The sequence below is a fragment of the Eublepharis macularius genome, chromosome 5 (genome assembly GCF_028583425.1).
Source record: "Eublepharis macularius isolate TG4126 chromosome 5, MPM_Emac_v1.0, whole genome shotgun sequence".
Taxonomy (NCBI): Eukaryota; Metazoa; Chordata; class Lepidosauria; order Squamata; family Eublepharidae; genus Eublepharis; species Eublepharis macularius.
In genome coordinates, this window is record NC_072794.1 from 84,988,428 (window position 1) to 85,006,508 (window position 18,081).

General features: G+C 39.3%; 2 protein-coding genes across 7 annotated transcripts in view; one reads left to right on the forward strand and one right to left on the reverse strand.

Moving 5' to 3' along the window:
* Positions 1–18,081, forward strand: part of LOC129329940 (intraflagellar transport protein 25 homolog) — a 30,739-nt gene that overhangs the window by 3,039 nt on the left and 9,619 nt on the right. The window contains exons 4-8 of one of the 6 annotated variants that reach the window (XR_008597037.1): positions 2,807–2,944; positions 3,220–3,348; positions 4,162–5,029; positions 6,639–6,824; positions 15,596–15,619. Coding sequence is in view for 1 of the 6 variants with exons in the window: in XM_054979700.1 (XP_054835675.1) it covers positions 3,220–3,348; positions 4,162–4,310 (278 nt within the window). In the remaining 5 variants the exon portion in view is untranslated. Of the gene's footprint in view, positions 1–2,806; positions 2,945–3,219; positions 3,349–4,161; positions 5,341–6,584; positions 6,825–15,595; positions 15,620–17,760; positions 17,875–18,081 lie in introns of those variants that run through there. The other 5 variants (XR_008597036.1, XR_008597038.1, XM_054979700.1 and 2 more) reach the window with 5 other exon arrangements.
* Positions 9,231–17,995, reverse strand: LRRC42 (leucine rich repeat containing 42). Its single transcript, XM_054979692.1, has 8 exons — positions 17,812–17,995; positions 16,660–17,136; positions 13,871–14,002; positions 12,506–12,624; positions 11,461–11,549; positions 11,176–11,286; positions 10,598–10,682; positions 9,231–10,011 (listed from the first exon to the last, which is right to left on the reverse strand). The coding sequence occupies exons 2-8, from the start codon at positions 17,121–17,123 to the stop codon at positions 9,758–9,760; spliced, it is 1,254 nt and encodes a 417-aa protein (XP_054835667.1). The 5' UTR covers positions 17,124–17,136; positions 17,812–17,995; the 3' UTR covers positions 9,231–9,757.

The window sequence follows — 18,081 nt, forward strand, 5'->3', positions numbered from 1 at the left end:
ATTAAATTTGGTTTATCTACAGAAAACACTGTCTTGTACTGAATACTGTATCATAACTTAAACAGAAAAGAATCTTGTGGTACTTTAAAAATTAACAGGTTTATTATGGTATAAGGTTTTATTGCCTAGAGTCAGGTTTTGTCAGATGCATGTAATGCTGCCTTCAGTTGGTAGATATAGATACATTTGTGCTGTCGAGGGGAAAAATTATAAACATACATGATGGCGGCCATGGAATACAAAAGGTACAGTACTGATATTTCTATGCAAAACTCAGCTGTATACAAGATATGCAGAATGACCATTCACGTAGATGCTTGTTTTTTTTAGATAAAGCTAATTGCTCAATTATAATGAGTCACAAAATGTTCGTCTAGATTCATATTCAGATCAATTCCGTAAAACTTCCTGATAAACTTTAAATCAGCAATTTCTTGGTGGAAAATCTGCCCCATCTCACTCTTTTGCCAGTGGAAAGCTTGCTCCATTGCTTTCTCTTGTAGTGAAAGAGCAAAGTGGGGGAAATTTAATCTAATTTCTCTTCTTCACTTCAGCTCTCCATTCTTAGTGGCTTTTTGTCCACAGGGATCCTGCAAACCCCGGCAGTGCCTTTGGGGGGGGGGGTCACAGAGGGATGTTACGGGAAATGGAAGAGGGAATATCTGCCTTAGAGAATGCCTTCTAGGCCTTCCACTCAGGTCCAGCTCAGTAAAGATGGTGCACCTAGCTTAACCACTCTCTCTCCCATCCTAACCCACCCAATGGGGTGAGAGGTAGGCTACCAAAGTAAACAGCCAGACATAGTAAAAGAAAAAAAAACTAAGACAAAGCTGAATGTAGAAGAAAAGAAAAATGGGGTACTTTCAGCAGTTGAGTAATTTAAGCACAATACGGAGTCACTGCTCAAAAAGGTAGACAAAATCTTGCTATATGAAAGTAGTTCGGGTATCTCACTCCTTGTAAGTTTTTTTCCCCTGATCTCAAGATCTGGCATATTGCTAACCCAGAAGTCAACTGAGGAGGAAACATAGCAAGATTATTTTTGTGGCCACCAAAAGTGTTCTATGAACCAAAGCACTTAATATTTAGGCAGCACCCCAAAAGAATTATATATCAGGATCAAAAGTAACATGCGTCTGAAGAAGTCAGTTGTGACTTATAGAAGCTTATGCTGGAATATGTTTTATTTTTAAGGTGCCACTGGACTCTTGGTCTATTTAAGGCTCAGCAAAGATGACAATTCTAGCTTTGACAGCATTTTGCTAGACCCTCCCCCTCCCCCCAGCATTGTAAACCAAACTAGTATAAGGTCATGGCAACAGGAAAAGTAAAATGAGCCACGTTGTCAGCTTTCAGTAGGGAAATTACTGAAAATTTGAGGGTGGAACCTGGAGAGGGTGGAGTTGGGGGAGGGGCCTCCATGAGGGATAGAGCTATACAGTCCACCCTCTAAGGTAGTAATTTTCTCCAGGGAACTGATCTCTGTGACCTGGAGATCAGTTGTAATTCTGGGGAATCTTCAGCCACAAGCTGAAGATTGACAGTTGTATCATTAATGCCAATTTTGGCATAAATTCCTGTGGACTACAGGCCACATCATCTAAAACATAAGAAGGCCCAATGTGATATGGTATTTAGATTAGAACCAGGGAAATCCAGGTTCAATTCCATATAGTTTGTCATGAAGTTCAATGAGCCAGCTGTTCTCTTTCACCCTAACTTACCTCATAAGGAAATTGTGAGGATAAAGTGAAGAGGAAAGAAGAACAAAGAGACTTGAGCTTCTTAGAGAAAGAGTAGAACTGGGATTAAAAAGCAATTTATAGAAATGTGTCATCTGTTGTCAGGTACCACTTTGTGCACCTGATGAAATGAGCTCCATGAAAGCATATGTCTCAAGGTATTTGTTAGTCTTCAAGGTGTCACATGATTCTTTTTTTTTTTGTTGAAACCTACTACCATGGCTGCTATGACGTTCCCTCGTCCTTAAACAGCAGAAATAGCACCAGAGGCATAGTTAAAATTCACAAATAACTAACTAGTTTATTTTAGAGGAGAAAGGTCAGGTGAAATCAGGGATTGAATATTTCTGAGGTAATTCAACATATAACTGGCGGAAAATCAGTACATGCGCACACTTTAGTTTTTATGCTCTTCACAGATACATAAATGCTTATGCTTTGAGGCTTTAGTTCCCTTAGTTCCCTTGCTTTTCCCAAACACTCTAGTATACTTTTACTATTCTCTTTCTCTTTTGGAGTTAGGAATGCTGGTATCCACTTTCTAATACCCCAGTCTCCTTCTCTTCACACACCAGTGCTTTCCTTCAGTTGTTAACTGAATCTGAAAGCCCCCTTAGGGCAGTTTCCAACCACACCTGACCAGGGATCTCTTCACTCTTTGGAGCTGACTGCGTAGGAAAAATCTCTTCCCCTCAGATGATCTATCCCTTTTCTTTGGCCAGATGGGGAGTTTTTATCTACTTCCCAAACTTCCTTGCCAACTTTTCCCCCAGTTCTCCTATTGTTGTTAAACTGTTTTTGTCAGATGCCTTGGAATAGCCTGTCACTCAAACCTTGCTGTTTCTGTGAAGGATTAACCCATACCAGTCCTGCAGCTGTGTGTATAGCACTTCCAGGCTTTTTTAAACATGCAGATTGTCACAGCTGCCTTTCTAGAATTTGCTAAAAGGAAAGATGTTTTATACTTAAGTAGGATGTGTTGCCTGGATGGTGGTGGTGGGTTGATCAATCAGATCTGATGAAAATGCATATCTGTATCAACATTTTTCAAAATCTCTCTTCAGTTAATCGCTTGTGTGTTACTACTAATAATCAGACAGGCTTTTTATGTGATGATAAAGAGGTCTGCATTCCAGCCAGCCAAGTCTGTGACAGAAGGAGAAATTGTGCAAATGGGGAGGATGAACAAGAGTCATTATGCAGTAAGAATCATTGTTTCTCTTACCATCTTCTTGTAGCTATGTCACGTACCAGCTTTCTCTCCAATATTCCCGTAGAGATGTTCCTTTCACACAGCCAAAACATTCTTAGATTTACTTCTAAAACAAATTTAAGCTTTATTATTATAAGATGCCACATAATGCACTAATACAATTTATGTCCAATTAGAACATTTTAAGATACTACAGTTTTGTCCTACTGTATCTTATATACAGTGCTAGGATGACTTCTTACATTCAGGCTTCTGTTTTTGTAGGTGATTTGCCCAACAGTCTTCCAGGATACTTGATATTTTATTGTGGCAACCCCAGGCTTTGGATCTATGCTGACAAAAGATGTGATGGAATTAATGACTGTGGAGATTGCTCTGATGAAACAGGGACTTGTAAGTTCCTTCATTTTTATAAGGCGTGCAAACTGTATTTATGTGATACATGAGATGTGCTGGGCAGATAGTCTAGTAGGGTGTTGTTCCTTTCTTGCCTGCTTTCTTAACTTACAGAGAATCTTCTAATTTATATTCTGTCTTTTCATGTTTAATGAATGGGGAAGGATCTGCCTTCTTCAAGGCAAGGTCTAGGTGCTCTGTACTGCTTCCCTGCTGTTGAATGCACAAAAGGAACAACCCAGCATTTGCTGTTGCTACCCGCATTATAACAACTAGTATTCTGCATCCCTTATTCTGTATGCAAACCAAGAGCTGTCCAATAAGATCTAGTTGTTAAGAAATGTTTCGAAGAGATCTCTGGAGCCAGAATTTGAGGGGAAGCTGTCAAAAGACGGGAAAAAAATCATCCTAGTTGCATTTTTTCCCTCCAGAGCTGAGAATGTGGTAAAACGTTTTGTGTTCAACGCCTAATTTCTCTCCACCATAGACACCAAATTGCCTTGCTACTGCTCTAATGTAGTTTCTGTTATCACCAGCACACTGTAAACATGATTTCATAATAAGTAGGTACTTGTAGTGGGCAATTAAACTGACTTCAGGTGAAGAAGTTCAAAGCTTCTATATAAAAGAGAATTTTGGCAGCTGAAGCATGTCAAATAACAATTAGAAAAACAGTAGCTACTGAAATATGCCTTCTCTGCAATAACAGAAGTATAGGACTTACGGTTTGCTAGAGGATCACCTTTTGGCTTGAATGTTACATTCAGAGAAACCAACAGTACATCAGTGATAACTCTTTTTTCATGCCAGGGGCCAGCTGTCCTCCTTGTGGGCCTCACTGGTGGCGATGTACCATGGTAGTCTTCCATGCTTACTGCGCCTGCATTCCCAGGAGTCTTTGCAGAGATGGAGTACAGCATTGTTCAGACTGGTCTGATGAATATGTCTGCTCAAGATAAGCTGCCCAGGACTGTAAACTCTCATGTACTGCTGCTGTGCAACCATCATGTACTGCTGCTGTGCAACCTCCACCGATTTCAGAAAGGGCTGTGTCATATTTTTGTGGACTACATGGCACACTGCTCCTAATGTGACCATGATCATTCACACTTACTATTCTTAATTGTGCAAGTGTAAAAGGACCTGTTTATAAACTTCAGTGGGTTCTTTGGAATATATAGACTTGATAGCAAGTAAGAAGAAATCTGATTTTGTGAATTTCACCGGAACTAACCAGTTGCTGGATTGTAACACAGACCATGTGAAATCTTGATTCTTAACAGATTAATGACAAGAACTTTAAAAAAAAGATTATGGGCAAGGATAATACATCAAGCAAAATCCATTATTTGGTTAGAACCTGATCCTATGAGTGTTTGCTGTGTCAGGACTTTCAGCAATATCGTATTTATGGCATTATGATGTCAGTGACAATCAACTGTATGGACCCTTTGTGATTATGCTTCCTACTCACTGCCTTTCCCCCCAAGTTTCTATGGATTTGGGGGTATTTGGAATAAGGTTTCTTAGAACTATCAAATAATATATTTCATGGTAAATGAGTAATTGCAACTTCTTGATACATGGATTCACCACCATTCATTTCATGATGCTGAATTCAAGCAACTGCCCTTGTACCCATCAGATTCACTTTTTACCTTGAGTGGCAGACTGCAAGGTTACTGTATCTCAAAATCCTTACCCTTATGCAGCTGATATAACTTGAAATTATTTTTTCATGTATCACGTAAACTGATGGCTTTTGTTGGTGTTCGTAGCTAGGATACAACTGTTTAGGAACAGCTTTGTGTGACTCATTCTTTTTATCTAGAATAGAACTGTAAACTTGGTCTTATATAATGGAACAACTATGGTATGAAGTTGTTACTAATAACCAGATCCTTCCCAATATAGCCTACCAGACAAAGACAGCTGGTCCTCCTTTTGCCTATAGTGGAAATTCACGTAATATTGATTGTGCAATAGATAAATATTTACAAATTAATTGCCTACGCAAATATTTGTTACTGCACAGCACATTAGACTGTAGAAGTGTTTAAATGCTGTTGGTGGGAAGATAAATGTTTATTCGTTTGAAAAAAATCACTATATGCTAACATCACATTAAGTATGTTATTGTTAAGTTACCAAAACATTACTAAAATAACCAATTCTTATGGAGCCTTCAAAACAAACAAAACTATTTTGCCATAACTATTCATGAGCCACAGCCCACATTGTCTCTGGTCCATGAAAGCTTAGGCTACAATAAATTAATTAACCTTTAAAGTACCACAAAACTCTTATTATGGTTGAAGTAGTTTAGCAGAATTTCATATATCATACCAACTTGTTTCCTTTGGTAAAATAATATTAAAATTTCACCACATTTCTTTCCAGGAAAGATAATGCAGTCACCAATTGTCTCCTTTTCTCCATTCTACAGATCTATAAAAAGTGAATTTGTAATAGTTTACTGATCATTGAATGAGGATCTGTACTAGGGATACATACAGATCCATAAATGGGAAATAATTGGTGATTTTTTGACCAAATTTCACCCGATTTGCTGGGGACATATTCCTAATTATCCTCTAAAGCCCCCCATGTTTCATAAATATTGGACCCTGGGGGTGCCATTTTATGCCCCCCCCAGGTGCCCTCAGCCACTCTCCAATCTCCATTATTCCGTATGGGGAAAACTATCTGGGGGCTAGCCAGAGGGCTGGGGTGGCAATTTGCAAGCAGAACCCACCAAAGCCCACCCACATTTCAGGAAGATTGAACCCTAGGGGCCATTTTATGGTCCCCAGAACAAGGTGCCCCAGCAACCATTTGTTCCTATTGAGAGGAAAAGTTCAAGCTGTCTCCACATGGACCAAGGCTGCTATGGCCAGAGGCATGCTTCCAAATGCAAGCTCTACACCATACAATTCAAGAGAACCAAATGGAAGTCCTTCGCTACCCAAGTGCCCCTGAACAAGCTGCCCACTGGCAATTATTCTCCACTCTTCTCAATGATGGGAAATTTGCCAAGCTGGTTCTTGGGGCACATACACACAGGGCAAAGTGACACATGGTGTGTCATTCTCTGCTTTCCCTAACATCTGTCTCTGACTCTTCCCATGCCAGTGGAAATTGAACATTATTTCTAGGACCTCTTTTTTCAATTATCTGCACAAATTTGTGCTAACATGGGGTGGTGGTTTTGCGGTATGTGTGTGACAGGGGTCAAATTAGAGTGCACGTTTGTTGTGTCAACTGAATCAACTGTTTCTCTCCTACAGGTTTTCTACCTAACTTTTAAGTCTTGGGAAGAGCCTTTCCCCCCACCTCTCCAACACAGACTTGCAGAGGATACAGGCCACAATGTGGGCTCACCTAATTCACCCTGGAAGTCCAGAGTTGAGAAATTGGAAGAGTGGCATGTTGACCTTCAGGAAGACCAACTGCTCAACTCTCCAGGGGAGCAGGTGAGTGTGATGCGAGGTGACAATGTCACCCACAGGGGCAAAGATGTGCTCACTCTGCAAACTCGTCGGAGGGCATGAAAAGAGCCTCTGAGCCATGAGAGAGAGATCCGGCCAAACTGAAGCCTAATCCCCACAAGATGGAAGTAGAGCTGGTGTACAATAGGTCTGACCTGGGATTTAAGGTGTCACCCATTTTGGATGGGATTGCACTCCCCTTGGAGGAACAGGAATGTTGTCTGGGGTGCACTTGGGCCCAGGACTACCGCTGGATAACCAGGTAGTAACTTTGATGGTTAGCCAGCTGCTTCCTTTTCTGTGCAGAAAATATCAAGTCATCACAGTGCATTCCCTGGTTATATCTAGGTTAAATGACTGAAAGGAGGGTGACCTTGAAAAGTGCTCAGAAATTTCAATTGGTGCACAATGCTGCATCTAGGTTGTTGGATGGACTGGGTCATAGGGACCATATCACTCCAGTCTTGGCCCATCTGCACTGGCTCCCAATCTCTTTCCAGGCACAATTCAAAGTGCTGGCTCTGACCTTTAAAATACTGTATGGTTTGGGACCAACATATCTGAAAGACCACCTACTCCCTTATGAGCCTTCATGATCACTATGCTAATCTTTAGAGGCCCTGCTTTGGGTACTCGCCTTCTGAGGCAGGTGGCAACACAGGAGAAGGCCTTCTCAATAGGGGAAGGGAATTGCAGCCTAGAATAGACATGAGATGGTATGTAAACACTTCGCTTTAAATGAAATTAAGTCCTTAGGGGCAGATGAATTGCACCTTGCTGATATAATTGCAAAGCCTCTGTCTATCATCTCTGAGAATTCTTGGAGAACAGGTGAGGTGCCAGAAGGCTGGAGGCAGGGAAATGTTGTCCTCATCTTCAAGAAGGGGAAAAAGGAGAAGCCATATATCTATTGACACATCAGCATGATGTCCATACCTGGAAAGGTTTTGAAACAAATCATCAAACAGTCTGTTCTTGAGCATTTAGAAAAGACAGCTTTAGATAGGAAATATCAAAGGCATAATTATAGGATGGGGGAGACTTTTCTTGGCAGTAACACATATGAAAAAGATCTAGGGATCTTAGTAGATCATACACTGAACATGAGTCAGCAGTGTGATGCTGTAGCTAAAAAGGTAATGACTTTCTCTTCTCTTACATTCCTATAAAAAAGTTCTTTACCAATCTTAAGACACATGCTCATCTTCACAGTACTAAATGAATGGAAGAAGATTGTCCAATCTAATATAGAGCCAATGTAGCTCATTTAGTTACACCTGAATGTGATTTACAGACCATCCATGGCTCATTATTGATATAAGAACCAAGACAAAAATCAGGGAACCGCTTCCTCTAACAATTATCAGATCAAAGGAGAGCCCAAGGCTCAAGGAAGCACACCAAAAAACGCTACTGGGCGGGGTATATCAGCATCAGGTATATTACCATTCAGACCACCGATACTGTAATGACAGTAACAATTCTTGGACTTACATAGTCCCAGCAAAATACAATTTCAAAGATTCAAGAACAGTTCAGGAGCAGTTTGGTGTAGACGGAAAGCCGCCCTATGTTCAGGCTGGCGTCTGCGAGCAAGCTGTCAGGTTCTGAGTTGCTGATCGATAATGGTTGCAAAACTCCAGGTAGAAAGCTGCAACCCCGTCAAGAGAAGGCAACGAGCCTTGCCTGCTTCTTTTCTGCACTCGTTTCAGACTTGTCCCTTTCCTCAGGCCATTACACCTATGATGAACCGCAGTGCCATAAACCTACATATCAAAATCAACACCAAAAGTATACTAAAACTTACAGACCAAGACAATATACTTACAATTACCGCCCATAATATTCAATACACTTTCATAATTTATAGAGGTGTTGATTTTGATATGTAGGTTTATGGCACTGCGGTTCATCATAGGTGTAATGGCCTGAGGAAAGGGACAAGTCTGAAACGAGTGCAGAAAAGAAGCCGGCAAGGCTCGTTGCCTTCTCTTGACGGGGTTGCAGATCAGCAACTCAGAACTTGACAGCTTGCTCGCAGACGCCAGCCTGAACATAGGGCGGCTTTCCGTCTACACCAAACTGCTCCTGAACTGTTCTTGAATCTTTGAAATTGTATTTTGCTGGGACTATGTAAGTCCAAGAATTGTTATTGTCATTACATTATCTGTGGTCTGAATGGTAATATACCTGATGCTGATATACCCCGCCCAGTAGCGTTTTTTGGTGTGCTTCCTTGAGCCTTGGGCTCTCCTTTGATCTGATCATTATTGATATAACCATAAATTAGCTTTATAAGTGTTCATATCTACAGGGACACATTACTAATATACTTATACTACAACTTTTATTTATGTTATTTAGTGCAATGACACCAGAATAAATTCTCAGTTCTCAATTTTTAGTGCTGTATTTTGGACATGATGTTGACAAAAACAGAGCAAATGATCTTTTTCTGTTAGTGTAGCTTCATTTAGATGAGTTAAGACATGGTGGTTCACTACTAGCTGAGACAAGCACCGAAAATGACTGCTTGAATGTCTAAAAACAGCCCAAAACATTCAATGACAGACAGCAGAGGTTTCATATTTAACACCTCAAGAACAGAGTTTCACAACAGAGGACCTTTGTTGTTTCAGCTGTAAGTTGGTGATGTACAGTTATTTGAAATGAGAGTACCCCAGGAGTCTTCTGAACTGTTTTGCCTACCTCATACTAGTCAAAAGGTAACTGTTTATTGAAAAAAAATAGGCTTCATTTCAAAGTGGAATGAGTTCATTACTTGTGTGAGAATCTTGTTCTTTCCCACTGGAGGTAGAAAGTTTCTCATTACTAGTATTGATATTTCAACCATACAGTTTTTTTAAAAAAATGTTTTTGATATTTGTATGCATCTCTGAGTAATTTTGCCATCAGAATCAGTAAGAGTTTAGTAAGTCCAGGTCTTCCATCAAAAGGCCCAGATGCTTTGCTTTTAACCTCTGCTTTTTGGGTTCAAGTGAAGGCATCCTTTTACTCTGTAATTCTTCTTTATCGTCAGTCTTCTTTTTTAGCAAGGGGAATCTGCACACCTGTGCTCTTCCCTTGTAAAACTGTAAATTCTCACAAGTCTTTCTATGCCCTTCTCCTAAAAGGGACTCACAAGGTTCTTTGATCCTGGCTCTTTTTCCATCTGCAACAACAACAACAACAAAGAATTACCAATAATTATTACTTTAGCTTGTCCATACATTTTCTGCCCTGTTATGACCTAAATACAACTGCTAAAGCCTTCAGGTCTCAGACCAAAATCTGATGAAGCTATTTCAGAGTGCTGAAGGATGCAATTACATGCACACATCTTATTTGCTTTCAATTTTACAGACCACTGTCAGGGACCCAGGGAGGAAGCCTAAGCAGGTGTACTCAAAAGTAAGTCCCATGTTGTTCAAATGGGATTTACCCTCAAGAAAGTGTTATGATTGTAACCACAAGTTGTTATTCAGATTCAAAACTAGATTGTGACTGCAGCTTTGTGAGTTGTGTGGGGGGATGTTGAAGAACTTGTACAAAATTAAGCATAAACAGATATTTGGTGTGTAGTTTTAGTAGACTGCATCCTGTCACTCAACTCAGCAAAGTCTTTTTTCTAACTTTAAATAGTTATTCTGCTGCATTGGTAGAATACAGACCAGTGAATAAAAAAATATACCCCCATCTTCAGAAACCCATACAATGGCATTGGCATACAAACAAAATATCTTTATGAAGTTACATACAGAAACGTTGAGCTGCTGTTCTAGATTTCAAGTTTCTTTGTGGTTTAATTGCTTCTAGGATGGCATGCTCCCATTGCAGAACTGTCTGAAAATAGTTCAAGAGTCAGTCTTCAAAAAGCTAATAGGAAAGACAACTAAAGACACTATTCCCACACTATCTAATGTAGAAGTACCAACACAAATACACTGAATTTAAGTTTTTATCTTAAGTGTGTATGCTAGTATATCACAGGTACAATTTATACAGCCAAACAAGACGCTCAAAACAAACAACTATAGCCGACAGCAGTTGCAAATGACATATAATTTGGTTTAGGTATCTATATAACCTTTTGATAGAATTACTCTAGTGATTAAGCTTCTTTTACTTGGTTCTAAAGAAATTTAACTTTTTGTTTAAAGAATAAATGTAAACAAATGTATTACTGGATTATTTATCTTTGGCCCCTAAACTTCTAACACATTTATAAAATTCTCTTAAAAGCAAACACTTTCCTTAAAATACATTACTTTTCTCCACATGGAAAATACTACAAGAAGACAAGAAATGGGCTTTGATGGGGTAAATTTGTACATACATGCTCTGCCCATCCCTCTGTTTTGCAGTTATGATCAAATTCTTTCAAAGGCACTTCTGAATAAACTAGACCTATTTGAGTCTGGATCCGCTGAATTGCTGCCATCATGTCCTAGTGAAAACAGAAAATTCAAAACAGACACATCAAATATAGTCTGGCCATACTGAAAAACAGTATTTTGGAATTTCTTCTCTTTTCCTTGAAATTCCAATAAATAAGGATTTTTTTGTTGAATTTTGTTTCCCTTCCCACAAATTTTCTATGTCTGACAGAATTTTTTTTCACCTCGATGCCAGTTGCAGAAAGATCCAAGTAATTTAGCTTTTTGAAGGAAAGAAGGAACCCAACTCCTTTATCCGTGATTCCTGGATTACCTATATAAAGAACATTACATTAATAGACAATGTAATGGACAAAGATAATAAGAAGGCAATAAAGCCGGTTAACAGAGAAAAATCAATGAGATATGGCCTATCATACTGGGGAAGAAGCTGTCAATAGGGCTGGCATAGTGGAAAAGCCCACAGGAGAAGCTGGCAGAACCAATCTTTCTCTGGTTTCCACTTCTCCCAAGAGCTTGATGTTTATCTTAAATTCTATCTCGGAGTTGGGGGAGCCTCCTGAACAACACCCACCACAAGTATGGGAGGGCTGATGTAAGGAGGAGGAATTGGGAGAGTTTCCCGCAACCAGCATGACTCACTGATTGACCAGTCAAAAGCGACTTTCCCTATCCAAGCAAAACCGCTGCCTTCAATGGAAGAATATGGCTCTGAATTTTTAAAGTTTTCTGCTTGAATTTACTTTATCTCATGAAGAACTTTTGAATTATGACCATTTGGTTGAAATATTGATTGTGCAGCATCAGGGCAAAATATGTATGTCCAGCCGTATAAACTATATGGTAGACAAAGGTCCATACTATAATATAAAGTACTGTAAGGTAAATACATTTACAGTCCTATCTTACCAGTTAACTTTAAAGTAAATTCCGCTATGTTCAAAAGGGCATTCTTAGTAAGTGTGCACAGGATTTCAGTTTTAAAGAATCAACCCATACAATGGCTAATTATAATATCTGTTTCTATTACTGATCTTAGAAGATGGGCTAGTTCTGTTGCACAACAGATAGCACATTTGAGTGATCTCTTAGCTTAAACAAGCAACACAAGATTTCAATCAAATACACTGAATGGTCAGATTTCCCCCTCTTTTTCTAACAGTGGGAAACCAGTAATATCAAATTTTAATTCAATATTTTTCCTTACTGACCAGGATTAATGTTAGGTTAGGAGACATATACATAGATTCTAATCTGAATCATACTTACAAGACAAATCTAGTATTGAAAGATTTTCAAGGCCTTTTTTCATCACTCGAACAGGAGCTGTCATTTTGCGAAGACCAGCATCTGACAAGCAATTATCTTTCAGGACAAGCTGGATTAGACTAGAATAAATGCAAAAGAGTTTTCAAACCCAGCTCTTTATGTAAATTGTTAGTAAATCCTCAAGTAATTCAACGTTCCCCTTTCCAGTTTTGAAAGCAGCCTGGTAATACAAAAGTAAACCCAAATATGCCAATTCTAAGAATGGTTAAATGAGAGTAAAGCAGAAATCAATATCCATAAAATATGCAGTAGCATTTTAAAATTTAACTGCCTGAAAGTGACATACATTTTATTACCAAACCTAACATGAATGATAAAAGCATAAGAATTCAGAATTTTTAAATCTGTGTTGCAAGACAACCACGGTAACATAAAAAGCAAGGTAAAAAACGTAGGTAAAAAACAAGGTAAAATACGTAGCTGAGACACAGTTAATGCAGATTTAATAAAGTCCTTACTAAATAATAAGCAAAAGTAATAATAAAGGCTTCTTTTGTTGAAATCATATGTCATCAAAAGGTATTCTGTATTTCAAACATTGGGATATCATCTCTATATTGGTATTAACTGCTGATCCTAAGCAGAAGACCAATAATTTTATTTGACATAGGTTGCCAATATATTCCAATCATGGGGAAAGGCAGGAAAACAGTAAACATCAACTTTTATTTCTTAAAAACATGCCTACAACACAATCAGAACTAATGTCACTTCCATACTTCAGTCTGCTTCTTCCCTCCCAAGTGTCTCTTGGTTATGTCCTAAAGAGGCAATAACATATAAACAACCAAATACAAAAATTACAGCAACTATTATTACCATTCACATCACCATGGACACATGCTGAGGATTTAAGAGAGAAGCTGGGCCAGTCTTTCAAGTTGCTTGGAAGCATAAAAAAAAGTTTTTACTGCTTCTGATATAGTTGCCAACAGACCTGGAGAAAAGTATTCTCTAATAAAGACTTAATGGGTGGAAAGAGTCGGCTGAAGTTTTTCATGGCATGGAAGTAAAATCACCTGGTAAATAATACTCCATTAAAACTCTATTAAAGGGATAGCACATTTTCCCTTCAGGAATTTGGCAACCCTAGCTTCTGAACATCTCTAAAGCAAAGAACAAAGTGAAGTATTGACCTTTCCATGAGCCTTTCTGAAGTTGCCATTAACAGAAAGAGGACCACTGGGTTACAGTTGCATACGTTTGCAACTTGCAACATTTAACTCTCAGAATGAGGATCAATCAGATAAAGGAACTTTGAAAAGCCAAAGTGTACTGATTTTTCCCCCCTCAGTGAACTTGTACCTAGACAGTGTCTCCTTGGTAATATGTTCTAGCAGCTCATGGTCGTCTCCAAGTTTACAACATGACAAATCCAAACACGTCAGATCCCGGAAAGATTTAATTTCTTCAAGTTTTTCCGAAATAACTAGATATCTATAAAAGAGTAAAACACATGAAGTAAGATTCTACAACCCGTTCACTGTCTTCTACGCTTGTGGCTTTAATGTCACTAGCCAGTGTTACTGGCAAGAAATATTCTAAGAAGCTTAGTGTGTCTTGAGAGCTAGACTGGAGGTGATATGTTTTTGCCCCGGCGCAATATTCTGTTTCTGATTTTGCTCTATTCTACTGCACAGTCAGTAGTGCAAATCTGTAAAGCAGCAGCTGAAAAGCCATGTACAGGAAATAGGAATAGTAAAGGAAAGGTATTGTTTAAACCAGAGTTTTGAAAGATCTAAGACCTCATCAAAAACTTGAAAAGTATGGCTCAGTTCAGATATAGAATGAAGATGTAATCTGCTTTCAGTTCCCACTGCAGATAGAAGCAGAATGTAAATATCTACCTAACTAAATAATTTTAACAGATGCTAACTAAAAGTAGTGTAATGCTATGCATTCAGATGATTAACTATACTTAGTTCATTAAGACATGTTTTCTTGTTATGTCTCAACCAAGCCAGCATCTCTTCTAGGATAAGCAAATGTGGATAAGACAAGAGAGTGCAAGAAGGAAGCTGAGATCAATTATTAGATTTGGGGTGGGTGGGTGGGTGGTAAAGTTCTATGGTAAATCACCGTCATGTTTCAATCCTAAATTCATTTGCTTGGAAGTAACTACCCTTGATTTCAACATATTTTACTCTTAAGCAACTGGTATGAAGCACTGACTTCTAAATATAAGCATGTACAGTGTTATTTGATAGATACTACAGACAATAATAATAATATTCGATTTATATACAGCCCTTCAGGATGACTTAACACCCACTCAGAGCAGTTTACAAAGTATATTATTATTATCCCCAACAACAACAATCACCCTGTGAGGTGGGTGGGGCTGAGAGAGCTCCTAGAAGCTGTGAGTGACCGAAGATCACCCAGCTGGCTTCAACTGGAAGAGTGGGAAATCAAACCTGGTTCTCCAGATTAGAGTCCCGCACTCTTAACCACTACACTAAACTGGTGTAAACTGAAACATCTTAGTTGCTTAGTATAGAGTAAACTTCAAACCTAAATAGAGTCTAGGTAACATGAACTGCCTATTCCAGCATTAATATTCAAAACATGCCGTATGCACACACTGTTTTGTTTTTGTTTTTTTAAAATGGAAAATGACCAAGTGCTTTTTAAAATATAACATCTGCAATTTTAGGGAGCATGAACAATTTAAATGCTAACAACAGGAAAGAAACAAAGGAAGAAAGAAGAATGAGGCAAGGGTAAAGGGTACTTTTCCGATTGGCTATTGGATTAAAAAATCTTAAACTGTAATGACTAAAGAACAGCCATTTTCAGTAGTGTACAGCTGGTACAATATGAAACAAGAAAACAGATACATCTGTTTACACTATGGCTGTGATCCTGAACTGCTAATTCCAGATATGGATGCGTGTGAAACACCAGTATAGGTAAATCAACACATCCTACTTACTTTATCTTGCTTTAATTTAGCTCCTAGTACTACATACTCTAATTTGCTGCTTTCTTGACCATTGATTGACAGACTTTTTTTTCTTTTAATGACAGCTGCAAGAAAATCACAACTTATGCTTCATCAATATATCTAATTCTTAACATGGCTCCATCTGTGGACATTTACATCTAGAGACTGGGACCATAAATAGATAAGCCAGATCTTTCTACAAACCTGAGAGCAGCCTCAAGTTTTCAGGAAAAAAATCTGAAAAAAAATTACAACCCCCTCCCCAAAATAACAGAAGTAGTGCCTGCAGTTTTAAAAAACAAATGCTGTCTCAGTGGCACTGTGTGGGTTGCTAGGCAACCACAACAGAATTGCCAGCCTTTCAGACTTGGTTTCTGTCAGTAAAAGGCAGGTGAGAAGACAGAGCCCTTTTCCAGGGCTATTTTGGTGGCTAGTAACCACCAGGCAACACAATACCATGCAACTTGCATGAATCACGCAGATCTGACTGGCCGCTTGCCACGATTCAACAGCAACTATGCCATGAAAGCCAGAGTTGTATAGTAGTTACAGTTTCGAACTAGGATATTGGACCAAGTTCAAATCCTCCCTCTGCCGTGTGGATTTACTGGATTACCTTGGGACAGTTATACACCTTCAACCTATCCTACTTTACAGCATTGTTGTAAGCATAAAATGAAGAAGAATGTAATGTGAAAAAAGCAGGTTATAAATGAAGTAAACAACTAATCAATGTAGCTGAAGATGGGTGGGCAGATAAACGGCTGGTTGCTTGGTGGTGGAGAGAAGACAAGGAAAGGCAAGGATATGAGGGCTGATAGAAGAAAGAAAAGAGGAAATAATGTGGGGAATGGCATACAGGGGAAAGTGAGGTGCCCCTCACAAGTCCTTGTGAGTTCTGCACCATGCCACTGTGCCTAGCCAGTGGCCAGCACTGCACAATTTGACCAAAGCTTTCCAAGGGAGAGGGCATAGGGGGAGGGAAAAAGGGAAAGCTGAAGATAAAAGTAGGCTGGCTGGTGGATGGGAAAGAGAGAAAGAAGCAGGGAGAGGGTATACAGATTTTCAGGGACAGAAAAAAGGAAATGGAGAAGAGAAAAAGAGATGCTTCCCCACAGATCTTTGTGAGTCTCCTGCTCACACCTACCTATTTTTCAAACATAGTATCTGAAGCACTGAACTTCCGTAAGCATCAGTGAATTTTTGCAAAGCTCTGAGTCCTGTTCTTGGATCTGTAAACTTCTGTCTTGCATCTGCAGCATAGAAAAGTTTTTCTCCAATCTGCTCTGGAAAACCAATCAGTGAATCAACATGATGAATATTGTCTACAATGTAACTCAGAACTAGGCTGAAGAGAGACTTAGCAGAATAGCGGAGATTTCCCTCCTTTGTGTAAGTGAAGATGAAGTGATCTGTCCTTCCATTATCATTTTCCTTGTTCATACAAAGCTCAACAGAGAATCCTTTGGAAAACAGTCTTGAAGGCTTTGGTTTTGAAACATGATTGCTTGCTCCACCTGAAGCCTGATTTAATCTATATAGCTGCCCATTTTCCTGAATATATACAGTCCCCATATCTGGACTGTTTTCTGCATGGAGATGGCATAACATTTTTTCAAATTTTCTGTGGAAGAAAAACACAAAACAAATCAAATGGGGATAGAATTTGAGAAATATAAAAGAGTTTGCAGCTTTCAGTACCCCAGGGTTCATACAAAAAATAAATGCAAAAAGGTGACAAAAGACATCCTATGGACAAAGAGGAAACATTTGAAACAGCTCCCCTTTCTTCTTTCAATCAATGTCGTTTTGAAAAAAGATATAAACAGATGCGTAGGGAAACCTGAGCTTTCCCATCCCCCGCAGTTATCTTTAATTACAAGGTATAACAGTTGAATGTGCATGCTCTGAAACATATAGAGGCACTGTTCCTCCAATATCCTGGTTGGAAGAAAATGTCCACAATGCGATCGAGGAAACAGATTCTGAGACAAAGCCACGCTACCAAGTATCCTCCAGATTTAAGTGGACGTCTCCAGCCATACTATACCTTCTTTTTCAGCGAGGGGCAGGGATCTTGACTTTTTAAATAAAATCTCCTTGCGCGCAGCAAACAAGCCCTTTAGGAACTAGTCTCCCTGGTGCAGAATTTGCGATGAGCTGGGGACTTTTTCAATAGAAATGAGCGCATCCAAAATATGATACACGTGGTCCGAAGGGTGTAATCTATCGAATATGCCATTTCCGTCCACCCCCTCATTCTACAAGCCTCCGACCCCCGTAAGGACAAGAGACCAACCTGTTAGGCAGAAGACGGAACGAAGCGGGGCTAGCGGCGGCGCTAGTCCTTCAAACCCTCCCGGTAAGCACAGGACTTGCGCCCAGAGGACATCTTCAGACTTCCGAGCATGCGGAGAGACACTCAGCCTAGTCGTCCGAACAAAACTGAAAGCACCTTAGTTCTCTATCATAGCGTCGCTATATCCGTTGACACCTTTATAAGGAAGCCTTACAATATTTCATATTTGAAATTTGATGAAGAACCAGTTCCGTTAGAGACCGGAAGTGA